The sequence below is a fragment of the Tyto alba genome, unplaced genomic scaffold (assembly GCF_018691265.1).
Source record: "Tyto alba isolate M040663 unplaced genomic scaffold, T.alba_DEE_v4.0 Super-Scaffold_18, whole genome shotgun sequence".
NCBI lineage: Eukaryota > Metazoa > Chordata > Aves > Strigiformes > Tytonidae > Tyto > Tyto alba.
In genome coordinates, this window is record NW_024881280.1 from 20,858,340 (window position 1) to 20,874,403 (window position 16,064).

At 39.0% G+C, this 16,064-nt stretch overlaps 1 protein-coding gene across 2 annotated transcripts in view; it reads right to left on the reverse strand.

The window, feature by feature from the left end:
- Positions 1 to 12,943, reverse strand: part of SNX6 (sorting nexin 6) — a 28,608-nt gene extending 15,665 nt beyond the window's left edge. The window contains exons 1-7 of one of the 2 annotated variants that reach the window (XM_042791005.1): positions 12,860 to 12,943; positions 12,642 to 12,689; positions 6,844 to 6,948; positions 5,886 to 5,996; positions 4,177 to 4,298; positions 2,078 to 2,201; positions 681 to 776 (exon numbers count right to left, since the gene is read on the reverse strand). In XM_042791005.1, the coding sequence (XP_042646939.1) occupies positions 681 to 776; positions 2,078 to 2,201; positions 4,177 to 4,298; positions 5,886 to 5,996; positions 6,844 to 6,948; positions 12,642 to 12,689; positions 12,860 to 12,865 (612 nt within the window). In that variant the 5' untranslated portion in view covers positions 12,866 to 12,943. Of the gene's footprint in view, positions 1 to 680; positions 777 to 2,077; positions 2,202 to 4,176; positions 4,299 to 5,885; positions 5,997 to 6,843; positions 6,949 to 12,641; positions 12,693 to 12,859 lie in introns of both variants that reach the window. The other variant, XM_042791004.1, reaches the window with a different exon arrangement.
- Between the last annotated feature and the right edge of the window lie 3,121 nt (positions 12,944 to 16,064).

Genomic DNA, 16,064 nt, shown 5'->3' on the forward strand with positions numbered 1-16,064 from the left:
TAATTTGCTTGTAGTTGAAAGAAAGGAGATCAAAATAATCTTCTGGAGAATTTATGTTTGTTATAAAAATGGAAAAGTTGAAGTTAAATTGAATTGTCATTAAACATGAGGATTTTTGTTTGTTGGTTTGGTTTTGTGGTTTTGGGTTGGGTTTTTTTGTTTTGGTTTGATTTTTTTCTGTCTCAGTTACATTCTTGCATCTACTGGGAAAAATAGTATCACCTCTACTACAGCTCTGAGCTTCGAAACAGTAGAAGGATAGAAGGCTGTTACAAGGCTACTAAAACTCACACTGTTAGTAACTTCAGAGCTGTAGCACCTGTCAAAGCTAGCACTGCTTTCCCACTGTATAAAATGACAGCCCGGAACAAAAGCCAGATTGTCAATTATCTATGGCTTAAAAAAATGCTTAATTTCATAAAACAGCTTAATATTAATAGCTTAATATTAAGCATAAATGCTTAATTTCATAAAGCCCTCTTTCACAGAAGCAATCAGATAGCTCTCAATTATCTTGCATCCAGGGCCACACGTTCCTTCCTATGGTCTGCCTCTAATTCTCAAGTTAAATATCACTACAAAAAGCCCTTTTTTGTAGCTATGTTAAATACTGCTTCATTAAAAAAAGGGGACAACAATGTTAATACATTTTAAATCTTTATATGTTAAGCAGTAATCACCTTTACTCCTGAAACAATGACACCATCTGCTGATTTAACCATATTTTTAAAGAAGTCTTCAAGTTTCTCCTTCTTATTTTTCCCACGAACACTCAACTGAAAAACAAATTCATTTACCAAATTAGTTCATTTTCTGGAGGTAATATAAGCTTAAAAAAAAAAAAAAACAACAAAAAAACAAAACCTACTACCATACCTTTCTACTCCTAAACTAGTTTTCCTGCTCTCTACTTAGTCTTATACTCTGCATTAATGGGGACAGGGCACCATGCACCCAGAATGACAGACTACCTCGTTTACTAGACTGTTCTTTATCATCTAAAACACTATTTCAGGGTAAAAGAAAAATAAAAAATTAGCAACATTTTAGCACCAAATGTACAAAGTGTACATTTCAATTATCAATAATACAGTATTCATCATGCACAGTATAGCTGTTGAGTTAACCTAACATATCCAGGTTTTGCTCTTTTAATTGTAGAATGGCAGATCTTTGACTTTCAGAAACTACAGAAGCATTTACCCCTCACTGCGCTGAGGATAATGTCGGTTTCAGCCCCCTCACACTTTTCCTGTTCATCTAAATTTGCCCAATTTAGGTAAGCTGAGTTCCTGAACCAGTAAGCATTTCTACATCAAGCTACAAGATGATCCTCTGTGGCATATTTTGAAGTTCCGCATGCACTCAGTTGAGCCAATTTTTGTAATGATTTCTTCAACATTCAATGCTGATTTATTAAATTTTAAAAAGCAACTAAAAATTGCAGAATATGAGCAACCACCAACTCCAACACCAAAGAGTTATTATGAATACAGAAAGTCCTCCCCATTAACTCAAAATTAGATAGCAACTCAGTATGTAACATGTGGATTGCCACACTGGTCCAATATCTAGAAAAAAATTAACCAGATTTTCACCTACATTATTAATAAAAAGGCTTTCGTTATCAGAACATTTAATTAGAAATTTTCTCTGGTTTTATTAGCAACAGAATTTAAACCACAGTTTCAATTCCTAAACATTACCATTCCAACTTTGTTGCATCATCCTTCCCAGCAAAAAAAAAAAAAAAAATTCAAAGAGTGGACAAGCATAACGTCATGTGAAATCACCATCAAAAGCTAATCTTTTTAAACCAAAACATATTGAATATTATTCACATTAATATTTTTGATGCTGAGGCTAGGGCACATAGTGCATTTGGTTCCCCAGGTGGCAAGAAAATGAGCTCCTACAGACCAAATGAATTTCTAACTTTTACAACATAAGTATGTCTGGTATGAAGGAATCGATGCAATTTGCTCTGGGAGGTAAAGCTCTCTTAATCAACTTTCCATCCTACCATAAATGTACATCTTGATTTCTCTTGCCAGCAATTCAGTTTTTCAATACTCACATCCTGATTATATTCCAAGAATACATGGAAATTTAAATCCTTTCTCAAAATAGGATGTGCTGCCACGCGACACAAAAACACTTCATGCATTGCAACTGTCTTCTTGAATATTGCCAAATATTCACTGAAAACAAGAAACAAGACAGACATAAGAATTTCACATGAAGTAATTAAGTTTGAGATAAGCCTAGTGAGCAGCTTTAAGACATCCTCAGTAAGGATACAAAATCATAAATTGATATAGTAGAGTTATCACTCCAATATTTGATATATACATAAATAAATAGTACAATATTAATACTAGGGGGAAACGTGAAGCCCTAACATATTAAAGAGACTTTTAATGAAGATTCAACAAATACATTATAATTTTTAAGGCTAGCTAACACAGACTGGTTTGCTGAAAGTATAACCTCATTTAATTGTCCTTTCCCCAATTCCCTAAAAATCAAGAAATTGAGATACAGACTACAGTCACTATATACTGTGTATCTGATGTGCAAATTCCTTCCTCCCCACCTCCATCCCCTTGCCTATTTGCACTCTCCTTACTTATTTAAATGTTCATGTAGTTTTGTTAGCTGTTTAAATAGCGGTCTTTTATTCCATGTTAATGCACCTAGTCTTTTTGAGCTGAAGCTTATGTGGATGTCTTGCTTCATAGTGGTTCTAAAAGTGAAATTAAGTGCTGCATTTGGTAGATATAGCCGAAAAAATCACATTTAACCATGATAATCGCATAGTTGCCCAGTTCAGTCAACTCAACTTTAAAGCAATTACTCATCTGTGATTTAATTAAGAGGAAGGTATTCTTATTAATACAAGTTTGCTAGAATTCATTTTGCTTTGCAAATTCAATGAATAAGATGTAACTTGTCTAGAAATGAGGAAAAGGGCTCTTTTCTCCATTCCAAGGTCAAACAGTGAAATGATAATCAACACTTTTGCTTCCACTGTGTGCAAGGAGGTTAAGATTTACATACCAGCAAACCAGCAGGGCCAGTGTTGGGAGATGTTTGATCTCAGTGAGAGTAGGAGTCATTCAGTGAAGACAAAAAAGGAGGATGCAGAGGATGGAGGTGGCAGTAGAAGAAACTCAAAGTTTTCTGTGTTATCCAACCCCTAACCAGACCACAAGAGAATCATGATCAGGGCCGCTGGAAAACCACAGATTCTTTAAAATCTATAGTGTTTTGCTTATTTCCAGTTTTCTGCATATGAAGTGTATATCTACTCTGCTATAAATTATGTTGTACATAACACCAATACAGAGCATTTTAAGACATTTGCTCACAGCAGCTGGAGTTCGGAGACAAAGCAGCAGTTCTAAGAGTTCTGTGTACTTTTCTTGCCAATTCAGAGCTCTTGATAGAAGCAGTCTAGAAGCAGTGTAAATATACACTTGAAAACTGAAACCAATGACAGGAAAAAGATCAAAGAAGTGAATGCATGATAAGGAAAGTGGATGAAGCAAGGAGAAGCTTCACTGTGTAACTCTATATGGAACCAAAATCCTTAGAGCAGATATTTCAGTACACATTAAATTCACAGTAAGGGAAAATACTATTTTCAGGAAGTATATTCTCCTTGCGAAAAAAAAAAAAAAAAAAGAAAAAAAAAAAAAGAGGAGTGTCAAAAAAAAAGTATTTTCTAATAATCTTCAAATGTCTTAGGGAACATAAGGTTGGCATCTATGTTTACAGTACCAACCACATGTAAAAATCCCTATGTATCAACCTTAAAGTCTCATTATGCTTATAAAATGGGAAATACCAGAACTAAAAAGATAGAGGTTACTTCCTCCCTTTGCAGGTGTTCTGTGAAGAAAAGGATCTAACTAGTTGTCTCCTTATAAAAGGATGCTCAAGAACAAGATGCCTTTTTTTTCCTGTTTCAGATCTTCCATGAAATTGTTTCTACAATTTTCCTAATGGCTCTGATCATGATCACTAAGATAAACTTGGTTATGTAGCAACTGGATTCTCAAGCCTATATCTCAGAGAACCATTACTGTGAAATTGGAAACATGGGACAGAAAACAGCATTTAAAGTTGAGGAATAAATTAAAAAAAAAAGTAGTAGTAATCAAGTCTACATACGCCTCCAGTTCTTGTTTCATCTTGGTGAATTCTTCTTTAGTCATTGATCCTTCCCCTTCTCCAAGTTTCTGCAATTTCTCCCTTGAGGCATCAAAGTCAGGCCTGGGTGGTGCTGGTGGAATCTGGAATTGAATCAAATTTTTTTTAATTGCTCATCTCAGTCAAACATCATCCATTCAGTACAGGAACTGTAGATTGCCTGCAGCTTTTTAATATATGGCACTCTCTTTCACCATTCATTACAGTATTTATGGATAAAGTCTCTCATTCATGAGTTAGACATGCTGCAATACTATACCAATTTTGGCCAATTTTCCTTGAAGATTACTGAAGTATTAACTAATGGCTTCAGTAGTTCAATTACAACAGAAACCAAATAATACCTAGCTTTCCCATGACAAATAATTAAAACTTGAAATCATTATTTTATAATTAATTTTGGTTTAGATTATTTGGTAAAGATTATTTCTTTTTAAGAGAAAAATAAAGAATTTCATAATTGTTTTCCCACCATCCATTTATAACTCTGCAAAACTTTAAACCAAAAAAAATATTCCATTTTGTTTGCAGGCACTAGTTCTTTCTTGCAGCACTGTTGACATCAAAGATACATCTGTTGATATAACAAAGCACACAGTAAACAAGTCTCTAGGTTAATCTTGTAATATAGTATATTAACATTGAAAGAGAAAATATGCAGTCGAACTAATCCTGAATTGCTATCAATAAAGGGACACAGAACAAAGCTAAACTGTGCTTAAATTTTAGTTCATCAATATTTGCCCATGCCCATTACATTAATACATTACAAAAAAATCAAAATCCAGCATCTACGCAGTCAACTGTCTGAAACTAGTTATTACCCCACTAAAGGTCTTGTCACTTCAAATAGTTTTGCTGACTGAAAAAAAAAAACTAGCTCAAGAATGGTATGACACATCACATTATATTCACTGTAATGTAACCACCAGTCAATTAGAAATATATGTTTACATTCTGAATCAGTAGGCATCCCACCAAACACAAAATTAATATCTAACTTTCATGACAAGGTAACAAATATTCCTATTTGTAATTAAAGTATGAACAGTAGTACCCATTTTTAACAGTCAGTATCGTAAGGTGACTATTTTGGGACCTCTGTTCCCTGGAAGCCTGAAATAAACTCCAGAATGTAAGTTGTTAAGTCATATATTAAGGTTCTCTGTGATTCCAGATGGTATTTGCGCTGTTTTTTTCCCCTCCAACTGATTTATGATACAATGATTCTGATCTCCATAATGAAAACTAAAAAGATTAAATACTAGAGCTCAGTTACTGCTCTCTGCCATTCCAGCTAAAACAAAGGCAACATGAAATTTGTCCCTAAGTTAAACATTAGCTTGTAAAAACAATACCACCAAGTTATACAGTTCATCTATCTCCCACACTTTTAAGACAGTGAACTAAAAATACACTTGGATACAGATTAAATTACTCATTCCTTAGGAGCGAAAGGCAAGAAAGTATGGCAACTACAGCAACTTTCCTCCAAGGTTGCTTCAACCATTAATTTTGTGTAATTGCACAAAATTATGTATTAAAGCATCTGATCTGATTTCAGGTGGAATGAACATCTGCCGTTTCCATTGCATTTAAAAGCAGTCACAAGTACTTTTGATACAGGCCACAGAAAAGTGCACATAAACCAAAAAAACTGTAATACTTACAATATAACCAGCATAGTCCTCATTCTCAACAAAAGAATCATGAAGCCAGATAAACTCTTCATGTTGTCGGACAACAGAAAATTCATTTTGTTTGAAATTTGGTAAGGAACTCTAGAAGGCGAAAAGAAGGAAGAATTATGGGGGGAAAAAAAACCCCACCCCCATCCCTCCCCAAAAAACCCCAAAACACCACAATGTTTTCATGAGTATATGAAAAACACCTTGAAGGAACAACAAAAATACCCCTGTAAAAATAATCCAATCATCCAAGTAAGGATTCGACAACAAAAAAAGTCATACAGCAATAATTACCCCTGTCTTAATGCAGCAATCAATTGTAAAGGATTGCTCACAGAGGCTGTGAAGTCTCCACCCTTGGAGATATTAAAAACCCAAGAGGGTAAGTCCTAAGCAATGTGCTCTGGTTCATCCTGATTTAATGGTGGGAATGAGGGAGGAGATGGGACTAAATGATCTCCAGAAATTTCATTCAACCTCAACTATTCTGTGATTCTGCAAACAATAAGCATTCAAATCTAAAAAAAAAAAGAAAAGTCATAAACAACCAGTAACTAAAAATGATTCTTGAATGTAATTCCATTATGAAATATATCTTTAGAATCTGAAACCATGGCTAATCTCATAAAAAAACTACACTGAAGAACACTGAAGTATATTAAAGATTCTACCCACAAATAGGCCAATTACTAAACATGGGAATGGCATGAAAACACATCAGTACAAAAAATTGAACATCACTTTTTTCTAAACCGTTTTTTAACCTGTAACTTTTTAGCCATCTTTTTCTTAAGCACTGCAGCTACACAGTCTCTTAAACATGAGATAATGCTACTTTCTCATTTCCCTTGGATTGTGTTACGTTTCAATAAACAAATTAAGCAAACTTTCTTTTCTATATAATTAGGAAAATGTTCAGTGTACAAATCCAGTCTTTTACCTTTGTATGGACAGTGAATTTCACTTTGTCTCTCTCACTGAGTGCATCTGAGATATCCACTTGCAAAGCAGCATCAGTCTGGAGATCTACATTTATTGCTCTAAGCTAAACAAAGAAAAATCTATTTAGCTTAAAAAAAAAAAAAAAGAGTTAATTATATTTCCCTTATTCTTCCCTTGAGAAGAACCATGAACCTGCAGTGCTGAACATTGTTAAAAAACTGAAGATAGGTTACAAAAAAAATCCAACATTAAAAGATTATTTCCAGCAGAAAAAGAAATTCCAGTAGTACTCATAATGGCACACGCGACCATACAAATAATTTCCTTTATGGCACTCCTCACTAGTACACTATTTTCATTTCTGTGCATTGTTAACTATCTAGTAATTGAGACGATCAAGACAAAGTACATTTACAGACAACAGCAAGTTCAGTAGGTTTTTCTCTTTGTTCTCTTCTTCATTCCCCTCACTCCCCTGAATCAACAAACTGCTGTAAGTAAATGTATTTGTAAAGGTAATTATAAAGGTTCCAACAGTTGGAAAGGTACTTTTAAGGAGAAAAACAGGCCTATATTTCAAAGAAACAAGAGCTATTAAAGATCTGGTTTACTCACATTATCTTACACTATTCTTTTGTTTGATATTTCCCATGATATACTGAAAAAGCTTCAAAAAAATAAAACTTGAACTTCACAGAGCTAAGTCTCCTTCGAAATATTTTTCGGATGGAAAAAAAACAAAACAAAACAAAAACACAACAAAACCAAACCCAAGATTTCAATCTTTTCAAAATCAGCACAAGAAATGGCAAAAGTGCAAGGAATATGCTTTTTTTTTTTCCACAAGATGTGAAACCTGAAGTCCCTTACAAAAAAGTTCCAAAGTCACATCAAAAAGAAAATGAGACAGTGATCAAATATAGAAAAATTGAAAGATTATCCAAGCACCGCAATGTTTGGCAGTAACTGGCCCAAAGGCTTCAACAGTACTTGGTGAAACAACCCTCATCTAGGCCCCAAATGGAAAGTTGAGTCCCCTCACCCTTGCAGCTCTAGAACAGTTTGTGCCATGACAACTTCATCGTCATGATCAACATTCAGAATATTTCTAGAAGTACTAAGGTTAACTCTGAAATCTTCTCCAAGCATATTGTCAAAAAATATTTCAATGTCACGCCCATGAGGCTTACTTTTTATTGAGACACTGTGTTTTCTCTGATGCTGCATTTTTTCTAGAAATATCACATTCTACAGTGTAAAAATATTTTGCCATAAAAAGATAGACTTTTTCCCTGAAAAATTTTTCAGGACTGAATTTTGAAGCCCATACTCAAGTACAAAAATGCTTTAAGTATCAGTAACACACAGCACGAAGGTTACACATGAGCACATTTTGAAGGTAACACTGCAAGGCACCGGAACTGCACTAGGAGAAAAGCATCAACTGTCACATCTTGTTTTCAAGAAGTTATCTTAATCCTTATTTTAAATCATAGTGGTCAGCTCCCACTCTAGTTTTCTTGTTAACCTCAATGCACAGAAAACTCTGATGCTAATGTAGTAGCAACCAGACTAATACATCTTAGAATTAGTGTACTAAAGTAAACCAAAATCATACAGTCTAGCATATTCTGCTAGGCTAGCAAAATATAACAGTTCAATAGCCATTACACAAATAGCAGTAGCTTTTCCTTACATCAAAGTTGAAAATCATTAAAACAACCACAACAGTAATTTATTCACACACGTGATTTGGGCATTGCTTTTTAGTTTATTTTCCCAAGGTTTAGGGGGTCACTGCCTCACACAAAGGCATATTATCATGCAACGATCCATTGCAGATGACTTCTCGGAGGCAGAATCTCCTAGCTCCTACTGTGTTTCCAATGTGCTTAACATCTAATTTAGGAAAAAAAAATATAATCTGACATACCAATGTCTGCCTCATGTCATGACACCACATTTTTCAGCTTGCAAAGAAGTTTTTAGTGGTTACACTGTCTGGGGTACTATTTGTTTTTCTCTGGTCCCCCAGAAAACATTAACAAACAGAGCAGCCTCAGCAAATAATCTGGATCATCCAAATGGCACTCCAAATTGTAGATCCAAATTGTAGACTCTCACAGATCATAAGAATTTCTACTAAAATGCTTTTTTCCCCTCCTTTTTTTAAAAACAAACAAAAAAAAAGTGGTCCAGTACAAAATTTAAGACTCAGCATAACAGCTGTTCAAGTTTGTCACTAGTGTGCATGCAGCCTCTAGCACAGCGCACTCTGGCTTTATGCACTATTCACAACTTTAAAAACAAAATGCTTATCTGTGCTGAGAAAATTAAGAGCTACCTAAACATGACAACTTCACTTATGACATACAGCAATAAAGGACGATTTGTTTGATTTATACTGAGTTTAGTTTGTAACAGTTTTGAAGAGTGTAATCATATGTTAAATTATGCTTTGTAGCCTGACAGCCAACAGGGAACATTTTCATCTGCAATGGTAATGAAGCATTTATGAAAGGTGTCAAAGACAATCAAAAAGTTGAAGGACTTTAACTGCATTCATGTGGCACAACGGTTCGCATTGCATTAATGGGAATTAAATTCACAAACAACATCATCACACAACAAACTTAAGCAATCTCTTCATCACTGCTTCAAAAAGAAAACCGTCACCAATGGATGGTTTTCTAGTCATGAAGGGAGTAGAAAATGAAAAAGTAAAATGCTACAAAACCTGATTTGGATGAAAACTGAAATGAAAGTACCTTAAATTCTGGAAAAAATGGAGGTGAGATACAGTCTCTTTGTATCTCTCCCCCACTCCCACCTCCCATCTAATACATACAACATAGCGCAATAATTTTATGCTTAGATACATACTCTACACCCATGCTGAACAACTTGTAAAACAAAAGCTAATTTAATTTAGCTGCCTTAGTTTCCTATGTTATATCAGGAAAGTCCCTGTTTTATTCAAAGGGTCTAGAAAATACCAGAAGCCAAAACAGAGCTAAGCAATGTTACACTACTAAAAGAGAACACAATTCAAGGAGAGGATTTAGCACCTAAGGTCTTGCTCAAGGATCAATTATACTTCAGATGGCAATGGAAGGAAGCTGGTAGAGTCAAGGGAAACAACCAAACCTTATATTCCTAGCTAATGTCATCCGTTAACAGTGACTTCTATACTCTAACCTCTTTCAAAAATGTTAAAGAGAAAAAGGACCCTTTCTTCAGCAGGTTCTTTGCACGCAGATAAATACACAGAGCAAGGGGAACAAGCACTACTTTTACAACTAAAGATTACAAAGTGTCATCACAGCATTAAGTTTCTAGCATAGCTGTTCTAAGGGATAGCTCATGAGAATTAGCCAAGTTAGCAAAAGTTTATATAGCTATAAAACACAGAAGAGCTAGTACACTAGTAGAGCAATACTATATCACCTTTCAAAGCCTGTATTATGTTAGAGAACAAAAAAGCAAACAAAACAAAACAAAAAAACAACAGGAACTGCTACTCCAAGCAAACTCAACAGTACCTTCCTAAGTGAGATTTAGAAAAGCAATTCCTGCAAGTTCATTTTATGCAGACCATTTATAATAAGTTCCTTCTACAGACCACCCACTGCTACTTCCTCAAAAATAAGCCCCAGCACTCTGTTTTACAATTATCCGGAAAAGTCTCCATATGATACAACACAATTGTTTGAGAATTACTGCTCTATGTGGCATCAGAATAATTTCCAGCCCTCTTTTCATCCCATCACCCCGACATTAAACTTAACACAACTGTGGCTGACCAACATGACTCTGAAGAGTTAACAGTACAGCTGTCATAGCAATATCTGAGTTCTAGAGAGGAAAGAGTACTGATTTTTAAAACTAAAAGCTCAATTACTCTAACCAGAAGTTTCCATCCATGCTTTCAAATAAAGGCTTGACCTACTCATTTTTTTAATTGCAAACAGAGGAAGGCAACTAATCAGAACCATGGAAACACTTTATGAAAAGTTGTTTATTTTTACTACTGCTACTAAGAGGAAAAAAAAGTTATGGTTTTGAAGATTAAAGCACAGGAAATCCATTCATGAACAGACTGCCAGTATTGCTTCTGATTAGATTTTCTGTATCACAGTCAAAATCATGCAGATTACTTGTGTTTTAACCCCGGGGATTTACATAGTAGTGAAAAAATTAAAAACCCAGAGTGACTGAAAATAAGAAACCTAAAAAAATTAGGGAAAGGAGAAATACACTCTTCTGGTTTAATTCCTCAGCACTGGATGAGGATGGGGGAGGGAGGGAAAAAAAAAAAAAAAAAAAAAAAAAAAAGACTGCACTTGGCCAACTGAGATGATGTAAGTTGTCCATCCAACAGCACAAACAAGGCTGCTAAGAGATTTCTCAAGGCTTTCAAATTACCCTGTGAACTCTGACTACCTACAGCCTTAGAGGGAAAACCAATAACCAACCAACCAAGTTTCACACGGGATCAGATCCATGTTGTTATGTTCCACCTGCACCTTCAGATAAAGACAACGTGCATGTCAATGTCTGTTCCTAAGTACCACGGACAATTATGTAAAATGCAACTCCATAATTAACAAGTTCTTCAGTCCTTGTTCTGAAGACGCTCCTCGGATAACAATTTCCACCTTCTCTCTTTTTTATCCAATATTCTTAGTAAACTGACTGTATATTTAAAGGCAAAAGCTCTACAGTGGCCAGAATCAGCCTAACACAGTACTACAATTCCTTTTTTAATTTCTGGTCATAAACTGAAACACAAAATGCACTGAATTCCTACCATATGCACACAGTCAAAAATCACTTGGTACTTAACATTATATTTGACACTTGAGTATGGCATGCATGATAAAAGGGTATAACAACACAGTGTGCTTCAGATTTTATATTTTTTAGTAATATACTGGATATAGCCACTTTAATAACCAGCAACAGCCAAGGCAAACTAAGCAACCCAGAAGCTGCTCTCCTACCTTGTTCAGCATCAGTCTTTCTCAAGATACTAACTGACAGGGGTAACCAGTCTGAATAAACTACACTAGATTAGTTGATTTGTTGCTTAAGTGAGGCAGGGAAGTTAAAGAAAGATGGATGCAGCAGTTAGAAGAGAAACGAAGGCCAGAGGAAAACGTTCTCTCAGTAAGAAACATAATCGTGGCATCCTGTCCCAACAACAGAACTTCTTTTCAATAAAGAGTTTATTATGCAGTGTGCGCCCGCAATGTAAACGTCCCATTGTTATCTACGGGAGAGCCCCCGGGGCCTAAAGACAGGAGGGAGGGCAGGACTATTTCACCTAGGCCCTGGCTCACGATTAAAGATGGAACCTGGTGCTCTCCACCAGGTCAGGACCGCAGCCCCGGCCGGGGGTGTGCGGGGGGCGACACGCACCGCAGCGGGGAAGGGCACCGAGGGAGAACACGAATCTCCGGCAACATACACAGCCCCCTGCCAAGCCCAAAGCACGAAAGGGCTGCCCTTCCAAAACTTGGGTGACGGAACAATGTAAAATTCAAGGCAAAACACACGCGCACAGACACTAATTTCCGAGGGAGGCTGTGCTATTTCCACATTAACAGATCCCGGCGGACAAACACCCCGGACCCGAGCCGCCCCCCGGCACCCCGCGTGTGTCCCTCCCCGCCCCCCCCGGTGCCCGGGCCGGGCAGCCGCCGGACGGTCCCCCCCGGGGGAGGGAGCCAACCCTGCCCTCCCCCACCCTGCCCCCCGGCGCCGGGGTCCCTATCACCGCCCCGCGGCACTTACACCTCGGTCCTCCTCCGAAAGGAAATCTGGGCCGTCGTCCGAGCCTTCCTGCTGGGGGCGAAGAGGAGGAGGCGGAGCGGGCCGGGGGAGGGGGGGTGGGTGGACGCGGAGGGGCACGTCCGGCGGCAGGAGAGGGGTGGGAAGACAAAGCGCACAGGTTAGCGACCCGGCCGCACACGCCCGCCCCGCCCCGGCACCGCGGCCGCCCCGACACCCACCATCATGGCTGCTCGCAGCGCTCCGCGCCCGCCGGCCCGCCCGGAGCGCAGCGGCGAGGCGGGGCTGCAGCGCGCGGGGGCGGGGCGGGGCGGGGCGGGCGGCGGGCGGCGGGCGGCAGCTCTCGCGAGGGAGCCGCGCGCGCCCGGCGGCCGCTGAGGGGAGGGCGCGAGGCCCGGCGGCGGCGGGGAGGGGAGGGCCGCGGCCGCTGTGTGTGACACTCCCCCCGCCTCCGCGCTAACGGAGGGGTCTGGCGAGCGCCGAGCCGCGCTTCGGCGCGGAACGCTGCCCGCACGCGGTCTGCGGGGAGCGCCGTTCGCGCGTGCGAAACTCCAAACGCTTGGCACGCTGGGGACGAGCGCGCAAAACCTCCGAAAATTGGCGTGACGGGCGGGACTCTGCTGCCATCGCCGGCCTTAATTTATAACCGATCGCGTTCCGTCATTTCTGGGAGAGACGGGCTTTGCAGCATCAGCCCTTCACCACATGCACTTTTACTATGCAGTTACACAGTGCTAGAAATTAAGTGGTTTATAATACACCTTTAATTTATGGGCAGCTGTGTGACTAAGATCGATGACTGCCTTTCATTCGGACTAAGAAATGGAGTCATTAAATGCCCCTTTGTCTCATGACAGTGGAAAACAGCATCAGCAGACTAAACCGAATATAAGTGTGGAGGACAGGGAGTCCGTGCCTGAGACTGCATTTTTCTGTGAATCAGAGCTGGAACAGCCAAGAAACAGCCTCAGGGTGGGGTTTATGATCAGCATAAACCCATGCAAGTGTGTGTTGTTGCTGAGAGATGGTGGCAGGTGTGGACATTAGCACTCCTGCGGGCACACAGTCAGACAGATGACGGTATTGATCCAGCTGCAAATTAATCCTGCAACAAATGATTGGTTTCCACCTGAGTCGGCTCCATAATCCAGCCAAACCTACAGTTATACAAGCTCTAAAGGGACAGGACCACAGCTTGGCACAGTAGCACCATGGATTTAGATGGGACTAAGCCGATCAGGAAACTACACCCTGAGAAATGCTACTCATGCAGCCTCAACATAAGTGAAGAGAAAGCTTCTGAGCTGCTTAGAAGTGTGCTTTGGAATTTGGAAATGGAATTTTGTCTCTTGGAAAGAGTACTTAGTACGGCTGTGGAAAGAGGCCTTTGAATATGCATTTTGTACATAATTTTAAAAGTTGTTCTTTAAACAATTTTAATGTACACAGTCTGTTTCTGTCTTGATACAGACACATGTAGCATCATGCAAAGTACTGACTTACTACTTGGGTCAAAAGAAGTAAAAATATTTTACAAGATACTGAGAAAGAGTATGTGACCTCAGGTTATACACTGACCTTGTCATGCTGAAGGGGTAAAGACAAAGTCACACAGGAAACAGATTTCTGGGGATTCACCTGCAAGTCTTAGCATCCCATTCTGTGCACAGTCTCTGCTCAGTACCATACTACCACTCCACCTAGCAAACATCTGTTTTTCTGGAAAAACTGAAATCAGTGACAGAATGAGCTTTTAAATTTTTAAAATATTTATTATTTATTGTTAATATATTTACGCAGGGCCAAAGAACCTAGGTCAAAGAGTTGAAAAAAGGCTTCACAAGAAATAGAGACAATTCCCTCTTCCAGGGGACAGCTGAGTAGTCCAGCCGACTGGCATGAATCCGGCAGGATGACCACCTCAGATGCATCTACAAAAAATAAGGTTATATGGCCTTTCAGTGTGGCTCTGGGAGCAGTTCAGTCATCTTTTGGATAGCACAGAGGCTAATGAGGGGCATACTCCAAAACAGCAGCAGTACTGCATCTCTAAAGCCAGTCTGCACCAAATAATACCAAAACTGCTAAGCAGCAATACCATCCATGGTACTAATTGTTTGTTCTGCACTGATCAACTTATCCCAGCTCCATGTCTTGCCCTACTTTTGTCCCCATGCTCCTCCCAGCTGGCAGAACAACGCTTGCTGCATACTGTTTCTGCTTCAGTGGCTGGGAGACAGATCACATATGCCATGGGGACATCCTAGCTAGTAGGTGGGAGAAGAGCACTGCCTCTTCTCAGTACTCTGCTGTCAAGACTTGGTTTAATAAGCCTGCTCTGAGGCTGCAAGATCACATTCAGTTTCCTTTGACAGCTGAGCTCACCCCACCTAAGGAGTTTCCATCTCGGCTGTTTGCACGCTCTCTTCTGTGTCTACATAACAATAATAAACCAGGCCAATGAACTAAATATAACACGGCAAGAAGGAAACTACACATGGTAACTGAGGCAATCTGACAGCCCTTTGGTACCATCACTTCCCTCCCCTCCTTCACCACACACCCGGCTGTCTGCTTTACATCAACTCTGGTCTTCAGCCAGTCCTTACTGCAGTCAACCTCTCTCACCGGCAGATAAATTACGTGGGCTAAAGGAAGGGAAAGCTTTTTTGACAGGTGAGTTGCATCAACTCTGATAAGCTGTACGGATGGCCCAGAGGCGGATGCAGGAGTTTGAAGCCAGAAAAAAGGAAAGTCTTGGGGCTCTCAAATGACATCTTGAGAAGTTATTCCCTTTGCCAACAACATCTTATTTTTGCTCCAGGACAAACTCTGACTCACTCAACTACTCATTTTTTGTCTCATTTTTCCTTCCCTTTTTTCCTCTTTTTTTTTTTTTTTTTTGTCTACTGTGTTTTATTTTGTCTCATTTTTATCCACTAAACTCTTGAGGCAAGGATCATCATTATCTTGAGTTTACAGAGCCGTAAGTAGAAAGAGTGACCGATCTTTCACCAATTAGGGGAAAACTGGCACTGTTATAACCCAGAGGTTTTCAGATTTTTTGAAAACATTCCCCTGCAAAGACTCATAATATCAGTAGATGGTGCTATATACATATTTTTAGGAATGCTTTTCAGCCGAGTTTACCCAAACAAGAACATTTCCTTTGTGTTTGTGATATCCTTGGAAATCTAGAAGCCACATAATTTAAGAAGTATTTGGCTTTTATCAGGGAACCACTGCAGAGATCTAAAGGCTTTCCACTCCATGGCATCATGTCATATAGTACTACCTGTACTGTATGACTAATCATGAAGTGATTCAATGAATGCAAGCGTTTAATGTATGCAAATGCTGTAGTTCTGATATTTCATTAGCTGATATATATTTTTTTAAAGTGTGAGGAACTATTTTTCATGCACT